This window comes from Denticeps clupeoides, chromosome 17, assembly GCF_900700375.1.
Source record: "Denticeps clupeoides chromosome 17, fDenClu1.1, whole genome shotgun sequence".
NCBI classification, from domain to species: Eukaryota; Metazoa; Chordata; class Actinopteri; order Clupeiformes; family Denticipitidae; genus Denticeps; species Denticeps clupeoides.
Genome location: NC_041723.1, coordinates 16,054,395 through 16,068,120, shown reverse-complemented (window position 1 = coordinate 16,068,120; position 13,726 = coordinate 16,054,395). Strand labels below are relative to the sequence as shown.

General features: G+C 45.1%; 1 protein-coding gene across 5 annotated transcripts in view; it reads right to left on the bottom strand.

Moving 5' to 3' along the window:
- The window catches only part of scaper (S-phase cyclin A-associated protein in the ER), an 83,447-nt gene that overhangs the window by 52,215 nt on the left and 17,506 nt on the right, over nt 1-13,726 (bottom strand). For 2 of the 5 annotated variants that reach the window (XM_028959234.1, XM_028959235.1), the window contains exons 7-19: nt 12,725-12,846; nt 12,130-12,398; nt 11,246-11,578; nt 8,386-8,553; nt 8,221-8,287; nt 8,008-8,125; nt 6,918-7,029; nt 6,429-6,569; nt 6,163-6,318; nt 5,609-5,751; nt 4,258-4,339; nt 3,179-3,331; nt 1,596-1,703 (exon numbers count right to left, since the gene is read on the bottom strand). In XM_028959234.1, coding sequence (XP_028815067.1) covers nt 1,596-1,703; nt 3,179-3,331; nt 4,258-4,339; nt 5,609-5,751; nt 6,163-6,318; nt 6,429-6,569; nt 6,918-7,029; nt 8,008-8,125; nt 8,221-8,287; nt 8,386-8,553; nt 11,246-11,578; nt 12,130-12,398; nt 12,725-12,846 — 1,972 coding nt within the window. Of the gene's footprint in view, nt 1-1,595; nt 1,704-3,178; nt 3,332-4,257; nt 4,340-5,608; nt 5,752-6,162; nt 6,319-6,428; nt 6,570-6,917; nt 7,030-8,007; nt 8,126-8,220; nt 8,288-8,385; nt 8,554-11,245; nt 11,682-12,129; nt 12,399-12,724; nt 12,848-13,726 lie in introns of those variants that run through there. The other 3 variants (XM_028959236.1, XM_028959237.1, XM_028959238.1) reach the window with 2 other exon arrangements.

Here is a 13,726-nt window from a genome sequence, read left to right as displayed (position 1 = left end):
AGATGATGAATGAGAAATGGCAAACCAACGCCGATCAGTGAATATTCATGCAGCCCAAAATCCTACATTCGATGCGCTGAAATCAAAATTTTACTTTCATGAATTTTCCCAAAATTCGTAATGTAAAATGAAGGACTGTGTCAATGACATTTAATGAAAGAGAAAAAAATCCTGCCTGACACTGACAATATTTTGACACAATCTAGTGGTGTTGCCATTGAATCAGAGACAGATCATTTAAGAAGAGATTTTCATTGGGAAAAAAAAAAAAAGTTAATTTTGCCCCATGGTTATGTTTATGGTGTAATGTCAGCAGTGGTAAGAAGTGCACTTCAATATGGAGTAGCTTTGCCTTGTTTATTATGTTGTCAGACTGACCAATGGGCCACTGCTGAACAGTGTATGATTTAGTGTGTGTGTGTGTGTGTGTGTGTGTGTGTGTATACGTGCATGAGTGAGAGTGTGTTGAGGTGGGGGTGGGGGGGGGGGGGGGTGATGTGGCTGGCATTAAAAATGATCCGCTGAAGAAGGTTAGGATGAAGGAGGTGCCGGGGTTAAAGGTGCAGCATATAGCACCAACAGTTGTCAGACACACAAAGGGCTCCGGTGAAGAGGCAATTTCATATTGCAGCGGAGATCCCATCTTTAACGAGCGCCATTCACGAGTGAGCCACTCAGTCACAAAGGGGTCCGAGGCAGGAGACGGGGGTGATGTCACCCCTTCAGTGGTGTCACTGAACTCTATTAGTGTTTACATTCTTACACCCATTTATCCCCCTGAGAAAAAAACAATACAACACACACACATCCATTGACATCTTGAAAGAGCTTAAAACAATTTTTCAATCTGACTTTTTTTCCCCTCTGTCACACCAAGGAAATGCATTAAAATAAATGAAAGCCGGACACAACCTGGGCACCAAAACAAACATAGCCTTTCTTTGGAACCATATATTGACTAAAAGACTGAGTGGTCTAATGGATAAGGCGTCTGACTTCAGAAGATTGACTGTTCGAGTCCCTTCCTAGCGGTTAAGGAAGCAGAAGGTTGCCAGTTCAAATCCCAGATTCCACTGAGCAAAGCACTGTCCCCACACACTGCTCACCAAGGGTGATGGTTAAAAGCAGAGGACACATTTCGTTGTGTTGCCGTGTGCTGTGCTGCAGTGTTCCACAATGACAATCACTTCACTTTCACTTTATTCCATCAAGCAGGAAATGTGGAAAGTGTTATTTAATTGTGCTGAGCAAATTTGCAGCACACAAATGGAACTGCAGCAGCAGTTCTGAACCCAAAATATCAAAAACAGGGGTGGTAGTAGCCTAGTGGGTAACACACTCGCCTATGAACCAGAAGACCCAGGTTCAAATCCCACTTACTACCATTGTGTCCCTGAGCAAGACACTTAACCCTGAGTGTCTCCAGGGGGGGACTGTCCCTGTAACTACTGATTGTGAGTAGCTCTGGATAAGGGCGTCTGATAAATGCTGTAAATGTAAAAAAAACAGTGAGAAATGAAGAAGAATAAAATGAAGAAGAGCAGCTGGAATCAAGCTGAAGCATGCCAGAATGCACAGGATGCTGGGATACGTACCACCTCCTCGTCAGAGAGCTCCCGCCCCTGGATGCTGCTGCTGTCCCTCACTGCCTGCTGGTGCTTCTTGCCCTTGGTGTGGCTGAACAGGTGAACCTCAGAGGTGATCTGTGAAACACAAACTTGGGTCACACAGGGAAACATAGTCAATTTATTTTTTTTTTTTGGCATTTTATATGCCTACATATTAGTTATTTATCTGTTAGGAAACCTGTGAACAAACTACAGTTCATTTGGATAAATAGAGAGATGATCATTGGCAGGATTATCATCAGTTGCGGGTATGAAGTTACTACATGGTCTATGGTGTTCACACCTTGAAAGACTTACTATATAAAAACATTTTACATGCCTCAGTTTTCTCGTGGTAAAATACAAAATAGGTTGTTCATTTAAAAAAAAAAAAAGTTTCTTCTCACTTTCTATTCAGGTGATCCCATCCAGGGTAAAAGCGGTGCTCCACAGCACCTCTTTCAATGCACTGAAAGATTAGTCAGGTTTAAAGGACCACACAAGTCAAAAGCATGGCCTATTGTCCCACAAGTCGGGTATCAGCTTACAGGGCAAATGCTGTCAGCCAGAATAGACTTCGCAGAGGTTCCACATTTATTAAATTTTTTTTTTTTTTAAATCCTTTGACACCCACTGCATGGGACTTGCCCCTTTCTGACACTTCGCATCAGAATAGGAACAAAACAAGCAACTGGAGAGTGCTTATCACAATGGAGATATACTGTATACAGAGATAAAAACATCTCCTGTTACTCAAGCTTAAAAAGGAAAACAAAACCCTCAAATAAAAATGCTGAATAAACACAGGTATTTACAGAAAATTTGTCTCAGAGGCCACAATTTCCAATTCATGCACTTCAAATTAAATGGCCTACAATGTGGCCTGACATCACTAATCAGAATTTGGAGGTCACTTTTCTCCAAACAACATCTGCATGCATACAACATCACCTGGACGTTGGTTGTGCACCTCTAGAGAACTAAAACTGAAGATTGTTTGGCGTTTCACACAACAGGGGACACTTTGTGTATTTTTTTCCCCTCCCTATTTTCTCCCTGGAAGCTAGCCCACACGCAGTGGCCTCTGTTTAATGTCATTAAATAGAGTGCTTCTAGCTGACCTAAAGATGATGGCTGGTGTCACCCGCTGGCCAAGGTCATCTGACATTTTTAACAAGATTTCATCTCCCAGTGTCTCTTCTTAATCTGATGTCAGTTTGAGGAACCAAGGTGTCATCAACCTCACCTCGGCCAAAGCGCAGTGGGACGGGTGCGGAACTACCTCCACGGCAACAACACGCTGCATCCACAGCCGCCCCATAAATTCCGGTTTAATTAGCGCAGTTAAATCCCCATTTAAATACGTTCGCCCATACGTTCACTCAAGTTCACCTTGCAGTCAGCAGATTTAGATGAGCTACCTGCCAAGAAAGAGAACCAGAGAGCATCCAGGGCCGTGCCGGTCTACGACGCGGAACACGCTCACTTCTTTCAACCGTGGTCAGGGGTCAGGCAGGAGGTGGACACGAAAAAAGACCGAGTTGACCTTTGAAATGGTTGATTTTCCGTACCAGGACATTGCAGAGCGAGCACTGTTTTTTGCGCTCGTATGGCGTGAGCTTGGGGGCGTAGTCGGTGTTGGCGTGTCGGCCGCTGCTGAGTTCGGCAGCTTTCTCCTTCCTCTGCTCGATCTGCTCCATGTGCCGCCGACTGCTCTCGTCATGCTGGGGATGCGAGAATGAGGGGACCGACATGAGCATTTTGCGCTTGTCTACAGTTTGCGATGTCTTGACTTACTACTTAAAGCTATTTGTGACAACAATGTTACAGCATTCATAACCAAAACATCAAACTTGGCAATTATAATGTAGATATTTGAAGATGATATGACATGGGAAGTTCAGCAGCCTAATGCATGCATCAGCCAGGGAATCAGACAGTGATGTGCCAGAGCAAGACGCTATTATTGCCACATAAATGATCTGGATTAATAAGTAATAGTTAATTAGGTGGGAGCTAAATTGGCATTGCACATGACAACGACTGATTTAACACTGAATTTACAGCTCTGCAAACAACAGGAGAGCACTTTCTGATTCTGTGGCAGACATGTTCCGTGTATTTAATATCCACAAAACAAAAGCGTGATTAGAAGATGATTAGATGCTGAAAGGAACTAGGTCTCACAAGGAAAGGCCTGAGATCCACTGCTGTGTCTCTAATACTGTTTTGGCTGTTGAATCTGTCCTGTAACCTAGTGTTAGATATACTAGATTATGTAATAGAGGGTATACTTATTGTCTGGTTGCTGAGAAAGTGAGTTAAACCAACTGACCGAGGAGACCATGGTGTGCTTAATGACAAGCATGTTTATGATGACATGGTTTAAAGTAATATAATATAAATATAAACCCAATTTCTGGAAACTTTAATAAAATGGCTAATAAAATAACTGAAAGACTTCAGCCAATTTTACAGAACATTAAAATCTTTTTGTGTTCTTTTCATTCAAATTTAAAGAACTTTTTCAAAATTCAGTCTTCTCACCGACACATATGAGGCTCAGAAGAAAATCACAAAATACAATTTTAATTAACGTTCTTAAATTCCACAGTTGAGCTGAGTAACCAGATCTCTCTCTCTTCACTACCTTCATCTGAATCTTCTTCTGCAGTTCCTCCATGGCCTCCTGCTGGGCGGCGCTCAGGGCAGCCAGTCTCTCCTCACGATCTCTGCAGCGATCAGGCAGGTGCATTCAGTCGATGTTGCCGCACACGCACGCACACACACACACACACACACACACACACACAAGTGGTGCAACACTAATCCCTTACTGAATGATCAAACACTTCCTGTAAAGATTTGCTGTAATTATTAAGAAAAATGTTTTATTCCTGTCTGTTTTTGCCAAGAGGATACTGCAGGGAGGATTGGAACAGACTGACATTCAAGTTCTTTAAACGCAACGTGAGGGCCAGGCTGATATTAGCTGCTATAAATCCAGCCGATAGTGGGGCAGAAAGACAGTTTTGTATGTACCTGCAGTGGGGTGAGACTAAAACGTCAGCGCTTAGCATGTGTTTGTTAAATCCCTGTTAAACAGCCTGGGTGCGTCTCCCTGGAGCTGTTTGGCTCAACTGAAGACCTCGCAATTATTTCACCTTCGTGAAGCAAGAGCATTCAGAGTGCACCGCACATCACACATCTTTCCTGTTGTTTGGCAAAGAACGCTGGATCCGGTGGTTTTTCATCCTTTTTGTTAAAGGTCCCCTATCAGGAAAGTTTCACTTTGTGAGATTATTTACCATTAATACGTTCCCCTAGCCTGTCTGTGGTCCTGCAGTGGCTAAAAAATGGTGACATGAGTGCTTTGGTCATTCTGCTTCACCGTTCAGAGACCAGCAGTTCATACGGTCTGATCTGGAATTTGTCCCCTAATGTCGAAACATTACCTCCCGTTTCTCGTGCTTTTTCCGCCCAGAGAATTTCCCGCCCCGCCCCTAAAAAGGGAACTCCACCGACCATCATGGCTTCCAAACTTGTGAAGCATTGCCGTTGCTCGGTGATCGGATGTAAAAATGAGCACAAATGTATTTTTTTTCGTTCAGTCACATGAGACTCCAGTGGGTCAATATTTTCAGGAAAAACGCCGACTTCACTTCCTGTCTGTGCCAAACATTGCGGTTGGTGAACGGTTCTGACATCATTTCCTCATTTCCTCAAAGTCCCCCTCAACTTCTATAGGCCGCTCTCCTCCTCGTCCCGCCTCCCTCCTCCTCATTAGCATTTAAAGGTACAGACACAGAAACTGTGCATCCTGGGAAATCTCAATGTGGGACTGGACCAAAGTGGCTGAATTTCAGAAAGAGACTTCAGATACAGTATTAGGGGACGACTAAGACCGATATAAAAGCAAAAAAAAAAAAAAATGTATGTCAGGGGACCTTCAAGGTGTTTGTGTGCGTGCTTTGGCCGACGGTTCGGTAGGAATTGCAGACCTGGCTCTCTCCCGTGCCGCGTCCTCCCTCGCTCTCTCCTTTTCCTGCCGCTGCTGCTCAATACGCGCTTCCTGTTCCTTCCGTCGCAACAGTAGCTCCTCTACTCGTGCCTGACGCTCCGCCTCCAGAGCGCGTTTACGCTCCTAACCAGCATGTGAGAAACAAATCAAAATTAAGCAAAAAAAGAAAAAAAAAAAAGTCATACATCTGTGAAATTTCAGTTGTTCAAGCATTCTGAGAACAATGCAAGAAATATTGCACTGAACTCCAAAAATGAAGTAACAGGATTTGCAATCTTTAAACCACCAGGCCTATCTGTAATTATGAATCTGCAGAAAGAGCATGTTTGCAAAGGACAGTTTCTTTGGCCACTAGAGAACTAGAGCTCTCTCAAGTACTACTGCAGATTAACTGAGAGAAGAATGGAGGTCCATAGGTGAATAGAAGAACATCTCAGGTCAGGTGTCTTCGGTAGTTCCGCTTCCGTTAAAATACAAGTAGTCTCTCTCGGACGGGCTATACTTGCACCATAATGTGATGCGCTTGGCGCGTACCTGCACTGCCTCATCTCTGGCCTGCTTCTCCTCCTGCCTCCTCTGCCTCTCCTCCTGCAGCTCGTTCAGACGCTGCTCATACTCGTTCAGCTTGGCCAGCACGTCGTGACGCTTGTTCTGCGCCTCCAGCGTGTTGATGAAAGCGATCTCATTGACCTGCAGCAGCAAAAGGGGACAGGTTCAGCAGACCTTGTCTATGTTACATATGTCACACATTTTAACTATGATTAAAATGCTGGGTAAATGTATCAGCGATGGCTTTCCACCTTGGCCTCTTCCTCCTGGGCCTTCTTGACGATTGCCTGAAGCTGCAGCTCTCGCTTAAACTCGGCGTGGAGAAGTCGCTCCTCCATCATCCTCCGCCTCTGATCCAACAGCTCTTCCTTCCACTTCCTCACCTCTTTCTCCTGACAGACAAGAACCGAGAGCAAAAAACGTGGGGCAGTTTTCCCCTCACTCTAGAACCAGATATTAGAACATAAAAAAAAAAAAAACCACCAACTCCCCACCAGACGACACAACACACAGAAGCTTAATGCAAATGCAGCCACATTTGCTGTGCATTTATGAGGTTCATTCATCTCGTAGGAGCCCTTGGACCAAAAACCCTGCTCCGAGTTTGGGGGGGTGGGTGTTGAATGAAAAGTCCGCTCTGACACGCGGTGATGCTATCAGCTGGTGTGCTGACAGAACTTCTCCTGGTGCCCAGAGTGTGGTGGGCTACAATGGAGGCTCCCCTTATTCATCCCACTCACTCGTTCCAGAAGCTTCTGCAGCTTGTGAGACTTCTCCTCACGGAGCTTGTCCCGGAGCTGCTGTGCTTTTAGCTGCTTCTCCTCGTGTTTCTTCTTGGACTCTGCGATGGTCCTGCCAAACACAAAGAGGAGGGTTTAGAAAACATGAGAAAAACTTGAAAAATGCAAAAAAACTCCTCCATATGTCAATCTACCCACTGATTCAGCAGTCAGCTTGGAATACCTGCAGAATCCCAGTTCTGTTTGAATCCAAGGAAGTGCCACAAAAGACTTAATGGGAAAAACGGCCTCAGGACAAAAAGAATAAGCCCAGAAGTGATATGGAGATGCATAATTTATCTGGTTCTCTTCAGCTTTTTCAGAAGCACATCTTGACAGCTTGGCCTCAGAGACTGAAATATTAATACGTTTTGGATGTACAGAGCCTGCGGTGGATATTCTTTTTTTAACAGCGGAGGGGAAAGACCACAGATAAAGTGGTATTGGTTGTCTGTTCCCAGCAACTGGCTTTGCCAGTCACACTGAGCATCTATTCATGTCAAAGACACTTAGATCACAGAGGTGATCATAAAAAAAAAATAAAAATCTATTTCTTTGACAATCGCCCACAGAGTCCTGAACCAGCGTGTCTGAAACAAAACATTTTTAGTGCTGATGGCTCCTTTATGGAATTTAAGCAAGACATTATTCTGCGGGATTAAAAAGAAAAATGAAGGATTGAAAGAGTAAACCAGTCACATAAAAAACTAATGTGCAGTATACATAGTGGGTAACACACTCGCCTATGAACCAGAAGACCCGGGTTCGAATCCCACTTACTACCATTGTGTCCCTGAGTAAGACACTTAACCCTAAGTTGCTCCAGGGAGACTGTCCCTGTAACTACTGATTGTAAGTCGCTCTGGATAAGAGCGTCTGATAAATGCTGTAAATGTAAATGTAAATACAAATATACATTAGTAGAGCGGTCTCAACAATGAAATTTTAGATGACATTGCCTGCCCTTGCAGAAAAAAAAAGTATATTTAAATTGTGGGATATTATAAATAATTTGCAATTATGACACTGTAAGAGTGCCCGTACACCAAACCTTTTGCGAGAAGGTGAGGACAGTTTTTCATGCATGTGGATGCCATGACCAGGAGGACGGGCTGGCTCCTCCTCCATTATTTCACCCCATGAGGTGCTCTGTCGCCAGGGCTCACGTGCTAGAGAGAGAGAGGCCACGGGTGTGAATGTCTTTCTCATAAACAGACAGACATTTTTTTTCCAATTTGAAATGTTATATAAAGAAAAGCAGTACCTTCATAATCTGCCAACATCTCACTCCATTCCAAGCTGAGACCAAAACCCCCAATGCCAATGCTGGCCTAGAGGATAGGAAGAGAGGTTCAAATCCCTTTTCAAAAAAATTAGGACACAAATTATAATGCTGATTCTTTTAATCCATGCTAGACCAGTTGCTTACAGAGAAGTCGCTCTCATTGTCCGTGTCCAGTTCATTGTTCTCCGCCTGGATCTCTCTGGTCAGCTGTTCCTCTTCAGCAATGGCGCTGGCAATGGCCTCCTCATTGGCCTTCTCCAGGCGATCGGCTAGCTCCTCTTTTTTAGCCAGGACCTCAGCCATGGATTGTGGCTGTGGAGAGGGTCAGGCAGCCTTACTCATACTGGTCACATACTGGTATTGGAGAATGTTGCGTTGGCTTGCTAAATGTGCACTAATAATAATAATAATTATTATTATTTTATAAGAAATGTTTTTATGATTTACGATTATTAGGTGACAGATCAAAATGCACTCAATGGCTATGAAAGAAGCAAAAAATTAAGGCACAAACCACAAAAATCACAAATGCCACACACTGGGAAGCTATCTTGACCATGCAGAACAAGGGCTCCAGCACTGACCTCATGTCAGCAGCAGGAGGGACGGGAAAGGGACAGCATATTGCCTTACACAAAAGGAGCCTCAGGAGCAGAACAGACTCATCGGTTGCCTACAGTTAATGTTTTTTAATAAAAATTCATTTCTCTGGTAGGTTCTACATTTCTTTACAAAAACCAAAAGGACCCTCAGTCTCAAATTTGCTTTTGGACAACCCATAAGCAGAATGTTTTCATTCCAAGGCTCTCAGTCCTAGACTCACCACATACACTGTCAATCTATTAACAACTGCCAGGGGCCAATTAAGGTAGCGCTGAAACGGCAGCATTCTGGCAGGGGGTTCAGCAGGTCTGCGAAACGACATACCGCCTAAATCAACAGTGGCAGCATTAAAAATAAACGGTCTGGTTATTCCAGGGATATTACGGACTATCATCCAGATCTACGTCTGCAACCTTGATAACAACAGACATTAATGCAGAGGAGCCACTCTGGCCATACAGTGGTAGAACACGTTTTATAGTCAGCAGTAACCCCTTTTCCATGGATATGAACAAAGGCCTATTTGTTTAGGTGCACATTATGTTATTTTGCCTGAGATACATGTATGTACGTACATTTGCATGCATGTATTTATTTATTATTCATTAAAGCCAAAAATGATGCTAAATGTGCAATAAAATGTATTGAATGAGTCAGTTGAATGAGTGGTTGGATTTGGATGGCAGATGAAATCACTGATGCAAAGTCAAGCTAAGATTCATCAAAACGAAGTTACTGTGCCTGTTATTTCTTTTTTAAACAATTTTTGTTGCAATCAATTTTGGTTGAAATTAGCGGTTTAAGGCAGCAATCCATTTTAGGTCATCTAGCCACTAAAGGGCAGGTGGCCGTGTTGTATGCAATTTCCTGTACATTTTTGGTGTTTAAAAAGTTATAGTAACCTAGTGAGTGACCAAAGCCAATGCAGAAAGTAAACTCATATGGCTGGCTTGTGCAAAAAGGGCAGTGGTCTAGCAGTTAAGGAAGCGGACCCGTAATCAGAAGGTTGTCGGTTCGAATCCCGATCCACCAAGGTGCCACTGAGCAAAGCACTGTCCCCACACACTGCTCCCTGGGTGCTTGTTATGGCTGCCCACTGCTCACTAAGGGTGATGGTTAAAGGCAGAAGACACACTTTGTTGTGTGCACCATGTGCTGTGCTGCAATGTAAAACGATGTCAATCACTTCACTTGTAATCAATTTGAATTTTGATGTTGAGTCCCAAGCTGATCACAGTGATAAACACCTCATAGTTAAGGTGCCTAAGTTCTGGACTATTACAAAATACTACAGAGCAACTGCTCCCCATAACGCAGTGTGCTGCTATCGAAGGTGTGTGTCTGCAGCGGGTGTTGAATCCCAGCACCAGGTGATCCAGACAGAGCCCTAAAAAAGGCCTCTGCATCGGCCGAACACTTGAAGCTAATGAGCCTAATGAGAGCGAGGTTTCGCTCAACACCAGGAGCTTGCAGTGGAGTCTAAACAGCGCTGACGCTCACAGGAGCCACCCAGCGAGGTGTCTGGGTCTCTCGCAAAGTGCAGGTCCCTGTTTGATCTGGGCAGAGATAACCTTCCCTGCAGACTACTTTAAAAAGCATCCATCTCTATATTTAAAGGAACTGGCTCACATATGCTGGCCTATCGCTGTCAGAGGGTCTATGACGGTAGCCATGCAGGGAGGAGGGTCAGCTGTAATTAACCCCTGGGCGGCTGGCCACAGCAGAATGGGTATGTGAGAGTGAAGGGGTGTCAGAAGCTGGAACCAAACTCTCCCATCAGTTGTTGCGTCGGGGTTAGCGTTGTGAAACAACCCCGTGCAACAAGTGCTTGTGTATGGTCCATAGGGCTACATAAAAAAAAAATGTATGCATCTGAAATTCTTATCCAAGAGACTAATTACAGACTCTGTCCCCCTAACAGCAACATAGGGTTAAATATCCCTCTCAGAGGCACAGTAGCTCAAGGTTGCGCAAACTAAAGCAATATTTTACAATCAACTCTTCAGTAAGGAAGTCCTACTCACAGTTACAGTGTATATTCTCATTCTGCATAGTTGAAGAATGTGCCCTAAAGCTATTATTCCTCATCTGTAATTTACTTTCCTAAATGAACGTAGTGTGATGCAAGCTGTTGACAAGTTCTCTTGATTTGAGCCAAAGTGCTAAAATTCACTGTCATTATTCCAGACCCGGAAACAGCTGCGGAAACTCTGCCACTGGGAGTCAGTGGCAAGCTGACATGCTGTTCACCTTCCCGATCCCCACCCACACCAACTGTCCTGCCTGCTGTGGCTGGGTGGGGACGCTGTGCAGGGGAGCCCATTACAGCAGTAGGGTTTGAGGATATTGGCTTTGTTTAGGCGGGGAGGCTGACCCCGGTCTCGTGTCTCTCAGCACTCACGGTGGAAAGCTCTGTGGGGTCCAGCGCGCTCTCCAGTTTCACTGCCGTCGGGGGAGATAGCAGTCCTGCTGGAGCAGATGGTGCCGTGCCCTGCGAAGCTCCCCCTACAGCCCCCTGGTCCCCCACGGCCTGTGGCCCACAGAGCCCCTCCGTCTGGGCATGAGCTAGAGGGGGTGGAGAAGGGTGTAGTGTTGGCGGAGGCTCGGGGTCTGAGATTGGTTCTGGGACAGGGGAAAGGGTTTGGGTTCGGGGTAGACAGGAGGCTGGGGGAGGCTCGTCCTCACAGGGTCCCTTGACACACTGCTCCTGGTCTTGCATGCTGTCTGCTGGGGGCTGCACCAGTACAAACACCACACAGAACACACAGATACACACACAAAACACATTACAGACATGCATTGTCTCACACAGACATACTCCACTGCTTCCCCGCAATCTGCATGGAAACAGTAAATAGTAGCATGATCAGGCAAAACAAACTTTAAAAAAAAAACAGAGCATGCTGGGATTCATATGCAGTAACATGCCCTACACATCAAATCGACAGCCAATGATGAACACATGCATGGAAAATACCCATCCGGAGATGAGAGTGTAGCCCACAACACACCCGTACCAAGTGAGTTGCGGCACACGTTGCACCTATGTATATTTCATGAGGCTACATTTGATATTTCGGCCCCTGAAATCTCACGATCCATGTACAAATCAATGACAGCCAAGCCGATACCCTCCCCCCCTTGTCTGGGCCTTGTGTCTATGAATACAGCAGAGGCCAAAACACAAACACAGAGGCCGATATCACCGTCTTATGTTACCACAGGCCTGTCTCCTGGCTGGCCGTGCATAATTCATGGGCGGAGGACGCAGGCTGACGTCAGTACCTCGATGACTGGGGTCTTCTCGCCTTCGACCCGGGGGTCCTGAGTGTCCCGAGGGTCAGGTGCTTCTGGCTGAGCATCCTGCATGGGTGAAGGGCCGCCGTCTCTGCAGTGGGGGGCAGGTGGCGATAGCTGCTGGTTTTCCTTGTCGCTGTCGTCTTTGGGTCCGGTGTGGGCCAGGACGGGGATGACCTTGGCGACCATGGCGGCAGACCGAGGCCTTGCGGTTCGTCCACGGTGCACTGTCTTCCAGCCCTCAGCATCTTTTTTACCTAGAGATAGACATACAGAAAACATCAACAAGGTGAGAATACCAAGACAACAGGAAGTCAAAGTAAACATAAAAGTGACTGTGTTGACTCACGAAATGCACAAGATCTTTATAATGTGTGTGTGTGTGTGTGTGTGTGTGTGTGTGTGTGTGTAAGTGTGTGTGTGTGTGTATATATGGAAAAAGCTAAAAAAATATTTCCTAACCATTTAAAATAGACCAGTCAGCCCCAAATGTCTTTGTAATTGATGCTGAATGGACGTTCCCATCCTTATTAGCATTGCAAAATGCATAGCAGGTGGTGTCCAGGAGGGAGGGGGCACTCACCTGGTTTCTCTGCGGGACAGGTGCTGCTCTGGGTAGGTGTCGGGATGGAATGAGAAGACCTGACCCGGTCGGCCCAACTTGGTCCTGCCTGAGAGAGACGAGCTAAAGAAGCAGGAGGACCCCTGAAATGGACCGAGATTACGGTCAAACTGCTGCCAGTCTCAAGATGATTCATGCACAACAAGTGTGCAGTCATATGAAGAGTAACATTAACCATAATCACAATTTTTTATTTTACACAGGAAAAAAAGATTTGTAATAATCCAAAAATATCTTGTATTTAAATTGGACACAATTGCAAATAAATGTAAATGTTTTTTTTTGCCAAGAGGCAAATATATCACAAAATGACTGAAGATAATCACATTTGCCCATTTTGGGGACAGAGACGCCCACCCTTAATGCTGAACTTCACACCCAGTCCTTCCGAACCCACTCTGGACTGGACAGAACCAGTCACACAAGCAGAGCTCAGACGTCCAGCTCCCACCCTCCCCGACCCTGCCGGATATCTCAGGCAAACAGGCCTCCATCTTGATCAATATCCATTTCCTGTGGCATCCGATTACAGAGTAATGCAGATATTGAACCCACGCCTCAGCAGTCTTTAACCACACTTATATCTGCACCTCCCACTGGTTTTGTGTGTGGAAGGGAGAGCGAAAGTCTCTGGAAAAATCACATTAAACAAACACTTTGCCTTCAGAGATTGATCCCCCACAGCCAGACAATGCACACGCCCTGCAAGCCCCAGACAGGGGGCAGGGCGTATCATATCTACCATCGATTCCTCAATTTGGGGCATTCAATGTCCTCTTAATCTGATTAGCAATTGTGTTCCCTTTGCCACTACCAGTAAAAACCTAATGGCTGAAGACAATAAGCCTGCGTTAATGGAGGTGGCTGCATGTTTACATTGCACATTATGCACTACTTGCTGATCATAAACAGACTGCCTGTTAATGTATGATATCTTACTTTTTTTTTTTTTTTTTTAAATAC